The sequence below is a fragment of the Sarcophilus harrisii genome, chromosome 4 (assembly GCF_902635505.1).
Source record: "Sarcophilus harrisii chromosome 4, mSarHar1.11, whole genome shotgun sequence".
Lineage (NCBI taxonomy): Eukaryota > Metazoa > Chordata > Mammalia > Dasyuromorphia > Dasyuridae > Sarcophilus > Sarcophilus harrisii.
This window is the reverse complement of record NC_045429.1, coordinates 58,896,386-58,910,423: the sequence shown is the minus strand read 5'-3', so window position 1 is coordinate 58,910,423 and position 14,038 is coordinate 58,896,386. Positions and strand designations below refer to the sequence as shown.

Below are 14,038 nucleotides of genomic sequence, written 5' to 3'. Positions count from 1 at the left end.
ATCATTGTTGGAGGGTTAAATGCTAAACTGTGTGTGGTATTAGGTATAGAACAATAGAAGTTCATAAATCAGAAATATCAGTGTGAACTGAAGAACTCAAAGACATGAGTTAAGAGTTTTATAGACTATTTAGTCTTTGGATAGGAGACAATGGAGTAGTTGAGTTAGTAATGAAAATGATGCATTTGGGCCCTTGGAAATTATAATTAATGTACTGGATGCTTTAATACATCTTTTATTTTACACATCTGGGATTTCACTGGTAGGTAGACATATTATAGTGGTGAAACCTTTGTCTTGTATGAAACAGGCTTCTGCCTCTTGTTACAGTTTGGGGCCGCACCTCATTCAAAATAAAAAAAAATGATCTTCATATGTTTTCTTTTTATTGGTATCTGTGGTAAAATAGAGCTTCTACTCATTGTACTAAATGCAGATATACAATAGATATCCTCAAAATTGTACACTTGGATACATAATAAAGAAGGTTTTCCAACATCAATTTAGGCAAATAGGCTTTCAACCAGACTTTGTTTTGTGGACAGGAAACTCCTTTCAAAGACTGAAATGAGACTATTTTGAAAAGTTCTCATTTTCTGCTTCTATATGTTATATTTTATATTCATCCAACTCATAACAAGAGTCACTACGTTCTCTACCTCTATAGTTATAAAGAAGTGTCATATCTTTGAAATGGTGAAGATGGCACAGCCTTCGGAAAACTTGTTTAAGGCTATTGTCCATCACTTCATCAGATACTTCTTTAAATAACATGTAAGTAAAATCAGCCATCCGCTTGACAGAAGGATCTTCATCAGAGAGCACTTTTTCCATTGCTGAAACAAGAAAATTATTTCACTCTCTTATGATCAAACTGGACACCTCCTATAACAGACCCTTATGCTAATTGATCCCTGTCACTGTTTCCTGAGGCTTCAAAACTCCTGAATTTTCCCAAGGAATACCTTTGTTGGTCCCAATCTAAGCTACCCACAAAGCTCTAGTCCCTGTCTTTGAATCTTGGATTGTCTTCAATGCTTCGGTTCTTGAATTAGATTCACTTTGAATTATTGGCTTCTGCTTTGTTGTCTGGATTTTCAAAAGCTGTAATTTTTCCTGTTCCTTCTTACTAGAAGTTAGGCTTTCTAGATCCCACAGAAGTCATCAATTCCTGCCACAAGACTGGATATCCAGGGAGGGCCCTGAATCATTTATTTATGAAATTTCTTCCATGGACTCCTCTCTAGTCATCATTAATCTGTCTGAGCTCATTCTTCAATGGTTACTATACTCTCACCCTATCCTCTTTCCATTTCAGAGATTCTGTCTCTCTCTCTCCCTACAAACCTTATTCCCCATCTGCCATTGCTTACTCTCTTACTCCCATCCCTTCAATCCTACCACTTTGAAGTTCTACTCCAGTTTCCTTCCATCTTCAACCTTTCCCTTCTGTTTCCATCTTTTGGCACTTACTGAAACTTGACTCCCTCCTAATGAAGGGATCCCTGGATAACATTTCCAATACAGCTTGCACTTTCACTTATATTTATTGGTCCTAAGTAGGGTTGAATATTCTTCAAACCCCATTCCAAAGCCCACTTCCAGACTCCCCCTTTACCACTCAGGAAGCTGTCTTCCACTGAGAATCATTCAATTTACATTTATACCCAGTCAAGATTTTGGTACCTTTCATCTATTGACCAGAGGACATTCTCTTTTATTCCTCAATAAGCTCAGTGCTTGTCCAAGCAAAGTCTCTTTTTCCATCCCAACTTTGGCTTTCATACTAGGGCAAATATTGATATACTAATATACTTATAACATATTGAGGTTCCCTCAAATAACCCCTCTCAAATATTCCATTTTTTAAATTTATTCATTTTCTTTTTCTTTCTTTCTTTTTTTTGTGAGTCAATCCACGTTAAATGACTTTCCCAGAATCACACAGCTAGTAAGTATCAAGTGTCTGATGTCAGATTTGAACTCACGTTCTCCTGACTTCAAGGATAGTGCTCTATTCACTGCACCACTCCAATTTACTCATTTTCTTTTTTCCCTTTTTTAAAAAAAATATTCATTTTTCTATGACTTACTCTTCCAAGCCACCTTAGGTAAAATATAGAGATGATCATACCAGTGATTTTGCCATCAACTACATGTATTCCTCTTCCAAAGTTCTTTTATCTGATCATAATATTTTATCATTCTATTTTCCCCTCTACCTTACAATCCCAAACTCTGTTCACAATCCTCACTGCAATCTGTCCTTGCTCCACCATTCAGTTTTTCCCCAGGTCATCATTTCTGCACTGACTACATCCTCCTACTTCCTCATCTTCACCTTTTGGTGAACCAATTGAACCTTACTCTATTTTCAACATTCAAATCTTTTCCCTGCCTTATCTATCATTGATTATGCATTACCAAGTCCCAACCTTGGACTTCTGCTGCCTTCACATATATTCACTCATTGCTAAATAGAGCTGGAAAGAATTATGAAATCATGCTGACCTGGGCCTGCTACAGATTTGGTACATAATCTCAACTGGGCCCTCATTGCAGCAAAGCAAACCATTTAACTTCCTTAGTCAATTAATTATTTCATTCACTTCAGTAGCTTTTCTGAACTTTTTTTTTTTTATCCTTCCTTAGGCCTCTGATTGTTCTCCTCCTTCTATATGTTGTGATAAGACTCTTGCCTCACATATCATTGAAAAAAATGAGGCTATTGAAGAAAGGTTTCTCTTTTTTCTTCTTCTCATTTCTCTTGTCTATTTCTACTATCTCTTCCTTTACCTGCCTCCCATGGAAAAAGAATCATTTCTCCACATGAAGGCAACATATACTTTTCATTCTTTTCTTTCACCTGTCTGGTATGAAGAAAGAGTCTTTCTCCCTATAAAGACAACATATACCCTTCATTCTACTCTATCCTATCTTCTCCAGCAGATTTTTTTTTCTATCCTCATACATTCTCTTACTAATCTTTAATTTTTTTCTGTCTACTGGATGTTTGCTACTGCCAACAAACACACTTATGACTCCATCATCCAAACAATAACAATGCTTCTCACTCATTCTGAGCTTCCAGTTAGCTCTCCTCTCTTTTGTAATTAATCTCCTTGAGAAAGAGATTTACAAATGCTTCCACATTTTTTTTCATTATCTTAATTATGCAATCTGGCTTTCAACTTCATTATTTAAATGAAACTATTTTTTCCAAAGTTACTAATGATCTAATTTTAAAATTTATTTTAAAGTGTTTTTAAATATGAATTTTATTTTACTTTCAGTACACATTCTTTTTCTTCCCTTCCCTTATCTCCGCATAAAGAAAGCAAGCAAAAAAAAAAAAAAAAAAAGCACTGTTACAAGTATGTATAGTCAAGCAAAATATCTTATTTAACCAGTTATGTGTGTATATAAATATAATTATAAACACACACACACACACATATATATATATATATATCTTGATATAAACTCTGAGACCATCACTTTACTGTTTATAGGAGGGTGACATATTTCATTCAAATTCATTTGGAATTAACCCAAAGATCCCAACTTTGGGGATAAGAATGCACTATTTGACAAAAACTGCTGGGAAAATTGGAAATTAGTATGGCAGAAACTAGGCATTGACCCACACTTAACACTGTACACCAAGATAAGATCAAAATGGGTTCATAATCTAGGCATAAAGAATGAGATTATAAATAAATTAGAAAAATATAGGATAGTTTACCTCTCAGACCTGTGGAGGAGGAAGGAATTGTGATCAAAGAAGAACTAGAGATGATTATTGATCACAAAATAGAAAATTTTAATTATATGAAGTTAAAAAGCTTTTGTATAAACAAAACTAATGCAGACAAAATTAGAAGGAGAGCAATAAATTGAGAAAACATCTTTACAGTTAAAGGTTCTGATAAAGGCCTCATTTCCAAAATATATAGAGAATTGACTCAAATTTATAAGAAATGAAGCCATTCTCCAGTTTTCAGATGATGAAACAAACTATTTCTACTCATATGAAAAGGTGTTCCAAATCATTATTGATCAGAGAAATGCAAATTAAGACAACTCTCAGATACCACTACATACCTGTCAAATTGGCTAAGATGACAGAAAAAGATAATGACAAATGTTGGAGGAGATGTGGGAAAACTGGGACACTGATACATTGTTGGTGAAGTTGTGAATGGATCCAACCATTCTGGAGAGCAATTTGGAACTACACTCAAAAAGTTGTCAAACTGTGCGTACCCTTTGATCCAGCAGTGTTACTATGGGGTTTATATCCCAAAGAGATACTGAAGAAGGGAAAAGGATCTGTATGTGGAAAAATGTTTGTGGCAGCCCTTTTTGTAATGATTAGAGACTTGAAATTTAATGGATGCCCATCAATTGGAGAATGGCTGAGTAAATTGTGGTATATGGAATATTATTGTTCTGTAAGAAATGACCAGCAGGATAAATACAGAGAGGCTTGGAGAGACTTACATGAACTGATGCTGAGTGAAATGAGTGGAGATCATTATACACTTCAACAATACTATATGAGGATCAATTCTGATGGAAATGGCCCTCTTCAATAATGAGAGGATCCAAATCAGTTCCAATTGATCAGTAATGAGCAGAATCAGCTATACCCAGTGAAAGAACATTGGTAAATGAGAGTGGACCACAACATAGCATTTACACTCTTTCTGTTATTGTTTGCTTGCATTTTTGTTTTTCTTCCCAGATTATTTTTATTTTTTTTCTAAATCCAATTTTTCTTGTGTAGCAAGACAACTGTATAAATATGTATACAAATATTGTATTTAACATGTATGGGACTACCTGCCATCTAAGGGAGGGGGTGGAGGAAAGGAGGGGAAAAGTTGAAACAGAAAATTACCCATGCATATGTTTTGTCAATAAAAAGCTATAATAATAAAATAATTAATTTTTTTTAAAGTCATCTGGAATTATGATTGGTTATTGTGTTGATCAGAGCTCTTAAGTCTTTCAAAATGGTTTGGTTTTATAATATTGTTATTGTATAGATTTTTCCTTTTGCTTTTGTTCACTTAGATTTGCATCAGTTCTTGCAAGTCTCCTCAGGTTTCTCCAAAATGATTCCCTTCATCATTTTAAAGCAATATAATAATATTCCATGGTTCATTCAATTCTTAATCTACAAAGAGATTCTATAAAAAATTTCCCATATGAGTTATTTTCCTCGTTCTTTGATTTCTTTGTAGCATAGACTTAGTAGCAGTATTCCTGGCCCAAACAGCATGGATAATTTAAAAGCTTTTTGGGTATAGTTCCACATACTTTTCAGAATGGCTGGACCAGTTCAGTTCTACAACAGTGTTTTAATAGGCTTTTTTGTTTCCCCTTAACATCTCTAGAATTTGTCTTTTCTTTCTTTGATACTATGTCAATCTGATAAGAAAAGGGTGATAACTTAAGAGTTGCTTTGATTTGACTTGTCTCTTTTAGTGACTTAGAACACTTTTTCATATAGCTAGTGATAATTTAAATTTCTTATTTTGAAATTTTTCTATTCATATCCTTTGACCATTTGTCAACTAGAAAATGGCTCATTCTTAGAAATATAAATCAATTTCATATGTACATATGTATTTCCTATACATATACATACATATCATTTTATATGTATATATATATATACATATATATCAGAAATGATACTTTTACCATAGAAACTATATACAAACTATGATTTTTTTTTGTTTCTCATAACTTTTGCTGAGTTAGTTTTGCTTGTACACAAACTCTTTTAATTGTATGTAATTAAGATTGTCCATTTTTGTTGCTATTAACCTCTTTTTTGTTGCTGTTTTATATGGCAACGAATGCTTTTCCCATCCAGAGAGCAGACATCTTCAATATTCCTCTATTTTTTTTTTATTATATCACCCTTTATGTTTAAATCATATACTCATTTGAAGCTTATCTTGGTAAAAAATTTCCCCACAGTGTTTGTGAAATAGTGAGGTTCACCTCCATGGTTAGGATCTTTGGATTTATTAAATTCTTTGTAAGTATGAATCTAATAAATTCTGCTGATTCACTCCTTTCTCACTCAATGCCAATTTGATTTCATTGATTACGGTTTTTTTTAGTATACTTTGATATCCAGTACTATTATATTCCCTTCCTACAAAAATTGTTATTAATTTCCTTGATGTTTTGTTTCTTGATATTCTTGATGTTTTGTTTCCCCAGATGAATTTTGTTATAACTTTTGCCTGATTTTATGAAGTAAGCATTTGGTATTTTGACTGATATAACTTTTCACCTTTCTTCTACATTCTGTTAATCTAAGTGACAAATCTGATGGTCCTTTTTATCTCCTCATTCTTCTTGACCTTTCTACAACCATTTGGTATTCACAGTAACACTTTTGAAATATATATATATATATGAATGGATATCATTGTAAAGCCAAAGCAAAACTTGGAGTCCTTATTAAGCACACTTTCATGACTATTAGACAGAATGTAGTCATATTAGGAAGGGGGAAGGAAAGCATTTCAAGAATCATTTAAGCCCACAACTGTACCAGTTGCCTTGAAGTACAAAGGAGAGTATAATTAAAAACAAACAAACAAAAAAAAAACCCCAATTCTGAGAAAAATATACCTATTGTTTCCAAATAGCATAATTAATCATCACAAAACAAGCTTCAGAGACCTTCAAAGGGACCTTGCTAGAAAAGCTAAAAGGGTAAATGATTCCTGTGCAGTGTGGTTTTTTGAAGTTGAAAGAATATTTCAAGGCCATTGACAAAAAATTCTCAAGTGTGAACAAAACTAGAGTAATGAAGAATAGCAAAAAGAAAAATTTTAATGATAAAATTCACTTATTTTATTCAATGATACTTTAAAAAGTGAATAATTATAAGTAAGATCTGGACATTTTTGTCAGACTATAGAATTTTCACCAAAAAATGTTTTATATTTTTTAACTCCTATGAGCCTGGAAGTCTTGTCCTTATTGAGGGGAACGATGAACTTGATAAATATGTTGATCCGGAAGTAGAAATTACAGAGTAACAGAAACTTTCAAATAGAGTTTGAAATATTGCATCAGAACCTCATCACAAAAGATGAAGGAATCTATCCAGGTTATAGAGATAAACATGATGCAATGGCCTGGGGAAATGACCTAATTTAAATCCACTTGAATATCTAAGGGTAATTATCAAGACAAAGTTTGGCAAAATACAATGAAGAATTTTCAAATAGAAGTCAAAATCTTGGGAACTCAATTCCAAATTATGTAAAACAAATGATTTCAGCAAAAGAAAGACATTGCCTATTAGTTGCTTTTAGAACCCAATCAATAAACACTTATTAGGTGCTTACTGTTTGCCAGAAACAGTACTACACACTGGGATGTGATGGTAGATATGCATGTATTTATGAGCCAGAAAGCAAAGTCCCCTGAAGAGAAGAATAGAAAGAAAAGGGGAAAAGAATTCACTAAAGGGTAAGAGAAAGGAAGATCAAAAAATTTATCTCATATAATCAAGAGGAATGATTCCTAAGCAAAAAAGATTTAAAGCAGGGATGTACAAAAATATCTTTGGCTCTTTTTGGAGGTGGAAAAGGATATGGCTCTGAGGGGGACATTCCTCAAAATTTGGGGAATGGATATATGAGTTATAGTAAACAAATCTGGTGGACTATTATTGTGCTATAGGAAATGATGAAGGGAATGTTTTCAAAAAACTGGAAAGACTTTAAGAGAACTGGTGCAGAGAGAAATAAGCAAGTTCAGGAAAATAATTTATACATGAGAATAATATGGTGAAGACAAACAACTTTGAAAGAATTAGTAATTCTGAAGAATATAATAATCAATCGTGATTCCAGGGGACTAATGATGAAACATGTTACCTACCTCTGAGTAGAAAGGTGAAGGGACTCAGTAGAAAATGAGATAAGCATATATACATGCATACATACATATATACATAATAATGGATATTGGAAATGACTAATGTGAACATTTGTTTTGCTTGACTATAGATGTTTATAATAAGGAGATTATAATATTTTCTTTTTCTTTCCTCTTTAATATGGATTGAGAGTTGGAGTGGTAGAGAGAGAAGATAGTTTTTTTTTTCTGATTGAAAATTTTTAAAAAGGAAATATAGGAAATGAGTTTAAATACATACAGAAATATACCAATTAGTATGAAATCATATCTTACCCTTAAGCATGATGTCAATTTCATCCTGGAAAAGTAAATGAGTTCCCAATTTTGCCAGATATCCTAAAAAAAGTAAAAATAAAAAATTATTACTTAAAACATGATTGCTTCTCCTATACTAATTGTCTTAGCTTTAACTTTCAAGTTAAGTACTTCTAAGACCAAGTACCTCTAATCAATCATTTATTAAGAGCATACTATTAATCAGGCACTAAGCTAAACACTTGGGGATACAAAGAAAAACAAAAGACATTTCCTGTCCTTAAGGGTCTCACAATCTAAGAGGAGAGATAAAAAGCAAATGACTATGTACATACAAGATACACACATGTATGCAAGCACTATATATATATACACATACACACACACACACACACACACACACATAATAAAAATAATTGATGGAAAGAAGGCACTAGAATTAAAGTGGTTTCGAGAAAAGATTCCAATAGAAGTTGCAACTTAACTAGCAACAAAGGAAGTCAGGAAAGGCCGGAGGCAGAGATTAGGAAGAAGAGAATTGCTTGTGTAAGGGATAGCCCATGAAAATTTCAGATTTGAGAGATAGTGTCTTGTTAGGGGAAAAGCATGGGGGACAGTGTTGGGGAGCAAAGAGCATGTGGAGGAGAGTGAAGTGCAAGAATAGAAAGGTAGATGGGAGGAAGGATTCATTTATTGGCTTTGAATACCAGACAGATTTTATTTATCTTAGAGGTAATGGGGGAAAGGAAACATGGTTGGACTTGAGCTTTAGGAAAATCAGGTGTGACTGGAGACTGAACTAGAGTGGGGAGAGATTAGGTCACAAGCAGACCAGCCTGTCTATTGTAGTAATCAAGGTATGAAAAGATAAGGCTCTATACCAGGGTCATAGGAGAGGAGAGAAGTGATGTACTTGAGAGATATTACAAAAGTAAAATCAGTAGGCCTTGTCAGCCAACTAGCTTTGTGAATGGTGAAAGTGATGATAACATCTAAAGTGTGAGCTTAAGGAGCTTTGTGAAGATAATAATGTTCTTAACAATAATATGGGATTTTGGAAGAGGACAGCATTTGTAAGAATAGAATAATGAATTCACTTTGGATATGTCTAGTTTAAGATGTTCAGCAGACTGGATTTGAAAGGGAGAAAGGGAGGAACAGAGGGAGAGAGGGGGAAAGAAAGGGAGAGAGAGAGAGAGAGAGAGAGAGAGAGAGAGAGACAGAGACAGAGACAGAGACACAAAGAGAGAGACAGAGAAACAGAGAGAAGAGAGCCACAAAGAGAGAGGGGGGAGGGAGGAGGGGAAAGAGACAAAGACAGAAGATTACATCTAAAATGTGAGTTTGGTTTAATTTCTAAATGAAGATAAAGTAAAGCAGACAGAGAAGGAGAACCATGAAAAAGTGATATCCCAAAAACTTAGAGAGAGATACTCAAGAAGAGGGTGATTAACAGAATCAAAATCTACAGAGGGCCAAGAAGAAAGAGAATTAACAAAACACTGGGAAATAAAGAGATCATTAATAGCTTTTGAGAGAAGTCAGGCTATAGAGGAAAGAGAATGAAAGAAGAGATAAGTAAATAGTTTTTTAAAGGAATTTATAAGCATAAAAGGCAAAGATAGAATATAATAATTAGCAGGGAATATTGAATCAAGTGAAAGTTTCTCAGGATAGGGATAGATGGTGGTAGAAGAGTCTCTCTAGAGCAGTGGTTCTCAAACCTTTGTTCTCAATGTCTTCATGTTGTTAAAAAACTATAGAGGATCTGTTCAAAGAGTTTTTGTTCACATGGGTTATATTTATAGCTATTTACTATATTGGAAATAAAAAATAATTTTGAATTTGTAGACCCTCTGAAAGGGTTTCAGAGACCCTAAAAATTCTTTGGACTACACTTTGAGGACCACTGCTCTAGAGGAATATGACTGAAACACTTACATTTTGATGTTCCATAGACATCCTGAACCCAGCATAGTCCAAATCAAGATTGCTCTATGGTGTTTCCTTCCTTTCTTTTAATTAGAAATAACCACTGAAACCATGGGTGGAAATGAGATTGCCAAAAGAGGGTAGAAAGAAGATCATAGGATGGTAAATTTAGACTTGGAAGATATTTTAGAGGTAATTTTCCTATGCCTTCATCTTTATAGATGGGACTTAACCTCAGGGAAGTTGCCAGAATAGCAGTATAGAGATTCAAGTGGCAGAACTGGAATTTTAATCCAGGCCTGCTGACTTTCAATCCTGCATTTTAGCCATATCACAGCAAACAGAAACTTGCTGAATACTTAAGACTTCAATAAATGAGGAGATATCAGACAGAAAAAAAGAAGTAATTAAAGAGATAGGAGAACAAGAATACTGCACCATTTCAGAAGCCAAGAACTTTTGATTAGAAAGGAGATACATGAAAAAGTCCAAAACATATCCCTCCCAAATAATTTTTCATACCTTTTGGTGCCCTGTTTTTAAAGAAATAAAGAGCATGGGAAATGAAGATTAACTTCTTGGGTTATTTTTTGTTTTTTACCTACTAAAATGACTGCTCCTTTCCTTAGGTAAGCCCTAGAATTCTTTAAATATACTAAGGCTGAACAAATAATCTCTGTAATATAGTTTCCATAATTGTTGAACTAGAAAGAAAAAGAGAAAAAAACAATCAAATACAGGGGGGAAAAAATCTCGCTTCTTTTCTCCCTCAAGTAGCTTTTAAATAAAATCTTCATGTCTAAGAATACTGGATTTGAAATTAATGTTCAACTCCCACTTCACTTATGGTCTATATGTTCCTTATCATTAACATTCTCTTTGAATTTCCTTAAGTGGAAATAATACAAAGGACTATTGTGAGAAGTGTGTGGAATTAACTGAGTGAAGATGATCTAATGGGAATGAAGTATAAACTATACTTTTAATTATGACTTGAGACTTTATAATAACAAATAGAGCAACAGCTAAAAAAAAAGTTGCAGGTGTTGTCCCTTCCTATTTTCCACTTTCTCTTAATTAGCATTTAAGTACTTATTTTAAAGGTGATGATGATGAGTTTGAAGTATATCTGCTTGTAAATCAGTTCTCTAGGGAAAATTAAGAGTTTAATGACTTTTTTTTGGAACATTTGTTTCAAAACTACTACCATTCTTTTGTTTCTGGGTTAGATTTCCCCATTAGAATATAAACCTGGACTCCCCAAACAATGAGAGAAAAGGTCAGTGGGGAGTGGCTTTGGGGGTTTCTATGTTCAGAGTATTTAATCTTGTGTTTCTAATTTATGCCTGGCACTCCTTTACTAATAAACACCATGGCAGATGGCAGATGCCTATTCTCATGAGACCATAATAAGCCCCTTTTTGCTTTTTCTTACTCTGAGAGTCTCTGATTGTTTTCATGGATGATACTGTCCCACACAGGAGCAAATGAAATAGTGTAAGAAAAGTATTTGGAAACTACAAAGCAGTATTTGAATGATTATTATTATGACATAATAATAATAGAAACTACCATCTGTTTTATGTTTATTTCTTTTTGATACTCCTTACTGCCCTGTAATGTAGGTCCTAATACTATCACTTCCATTTTTCATGTGAAGAAACAGGTTGATAGAGATTTAATGATTTCAAGATTATTAGAGTAATCTTAGATTTCAGGGTTAATAAGTATCTGAGATTGAATTTAAATTGGAAATTTCTCTGTCTTTAGGTCAACACTCCATCCAGTTTACTAAGCATAAAATATAGAAACAAGGGAACTGTCTGAAAACAATGGGTTTTTCCAAATATGAACTTTATTCTACTTCCATTAGACATTATCAGTCTTCACTGGTTGACTCAACTTCTGCGTTGCAATTTTGAAAATCTACCATTCAGTTTTCTTCAATCAAAACCTTTTCTTCCACTATCTTCACTATCTCTTTCCCTTATTCTCTCTTCAAGGGATTTTGAGCTCTTTAAATTGGTGATTGCTGTGCTTCCCTGCATTAGCACTAATAAAAAGTCTTACCTTGTCCTATTCTCCAGCCAAAACCCCAAACAGGAAATTTATAGATGGGGTAAGCAAATTGCATGCTGGTAGAGCAAAGGTAAGGAGAGATGTACTAGAATTTCTCTTAAAAATCTTGACTGTAGTTACCAATATTTTATACTTTCCTTCCCAAAGATTTGCCTTCCCTTCCAACTCCCAGTCAAATCTGAAAATTTAGTCTAATGTTCCCATGCCAGTTTAAACCCAAAGAGTAACTTACAAGGGAGTTGCAGATGCTGAGCACAACTACCTCAAAATTGTAATATTCGTCTTGGAGAACAGGTAAAGATGACCACTTAAAATATGGAGCACAGATGTTTAATGTATATTTACATGCCTATGAGTCAGAGAAGGAAAAGCCAGTGAAATATTCCTTTGAGTATACATAATCTTCATATAACTGCATCCCTCTCCCTCATCATCTTGTTGATCCTTTAATAAAATCATCAGGTTTTAACTTTTGGGAGAGTTCTCTCTTTAAATGCTCATTAGTATTTTAATACTTTAAATACTCAAAAAGTACTCATTGGGAGCCTCCAGTGTTTTTAGAATTCTTTATGTAGGTTAATTCCTGCTAACCAGGAAACTGAAGTTGGCAGATCTCTGTAGTTCAGGAGTGATCAGTTATAATGTGCTAAGCTAAATTATTGTCCACAATTAAAATCAGCATCAAAACAGTGAACCCCAGGAGCAGGAAGGGTTATAAGGGTACATGAGCACCAAATTGTCTAAAAAAGGGCTAAATTGCCCAGATTGGAAAGAGAGCAGGTCAAAGCACCCATGTTAAGCTTGTGAGTGGTTACTATATTTGTAGCTTGGGAGAGATTGGGAAATTACTTTCAAAAAAGAAAAGAGTTCTTATAATCATTTCTGCATCATTGTGTTAGCTTTTATGAACTGTTAGTCAGTCAGCTGCCTAGTAGTGAAAGCTTAGCTAGGAGAACATGGATAGGACTTTTAATTCATCTACATGGCACTCTTTCCAGCCAGGGAGCCAGGGAAAAGGTTTTGTAAGCAAGGTGGTTCCCACAAAGACTCCAGATTTCCAATGCCCGGGAAACATCATGGATAGATGGACTTACTTTAACTACATTGATCTCTGCATCTTCCAAGAACAAGATCAAAGGCACCAAGGCTTTGAGAACAATAGGCTTTAGCATCCAAGTATATTGATTCATTTCCTTCAGTAATTCGCCAAAATGTCTAATAGCCATTGCTCGAATGCTCGGCATGGCCTGTGAAGCACAAAGAAAAAGATTGAACTTGGAAAATTCTGTCAGGATGGCTTAAAAATCCAGATTGCAAAGCAGATAGACCAGGGTGCCAACAACTTGCTTTATAAATGAATTTTCTTTATATTGCCTTAATTCTGAGGTTCTAAACCTTTTTAGTTGTTATATTTTTTCATATTAGTGTAATCATCCTAGCAACTCAACTTAAGACAAATTCAAACCCTTAAGAAGGGATTCTTAACCTTTTAGTGTGGCTTGGACTGTTTTGATACTGTCTGTTTACTCAGTGTTATATTATTAAATGAGTAAATTAAATATATAAGATTGTAAAGGAAGCCAATTTTATGAGATTGCAGTTGTGATTTTTTTTTACAAAATTTATAGAACCCCAAGTTATAGAACCACTTATGACACATTTAGCACTTTCCTTTTGCATGTAAAAGAACAGCTACTTGCAATTTTAGGATGCTTTAAGGTTTGCTGAGTACCTTTTGACAACTTTTTGTAATACTTTTTCCAAATTGTTTGGAAAAGAATTTATACTAACTTTTTTTGAGGTAGTATAA

At 33.9% G+C, this 14,038-nt stretch overlaps 1 protein-coding gene across 3 annotated transcripts in view; it reads right to left on the bottom strand.

The window, feature by feature from the left end:
• Positions 1-200: 200 nt before the first annotated feature.
• The window catches only part of MROH9 (maestro heat like repeat family member 9), a 72,706-nt gene continuing 58,868 nt past the window's right edge, over positions 201-14,038 (bottom strand). For all 3 annotated transcript variants that reach the window (XM_031936869.1, XM_031936870.1, XM_031936868.1), the window contains 5 exons: positions 13,323-13,475; positions 12,461-12,577; positions 10,751-10,853; positions 8,236-8,298; positions 201-836 (listed from right to left, as the gene is read on the bottom strand). In XM_031936869.1, the coding sequence (XP_031792729.1) occupies positions 610-836; positions 8,236-8,298; positions 10,751-10,853; positions 12,461-12,577; positions 13,323-13,475 (663 nt within the window). In that variant the 3' untranslated portion in view covers positions 201-609. The remainder of the gene's footprint in view (positions 837-8,235; positions 8,299-10,750; positions 10,854-12,460; positions 12,578-13,322; positions 13,476-14,038) is intronic.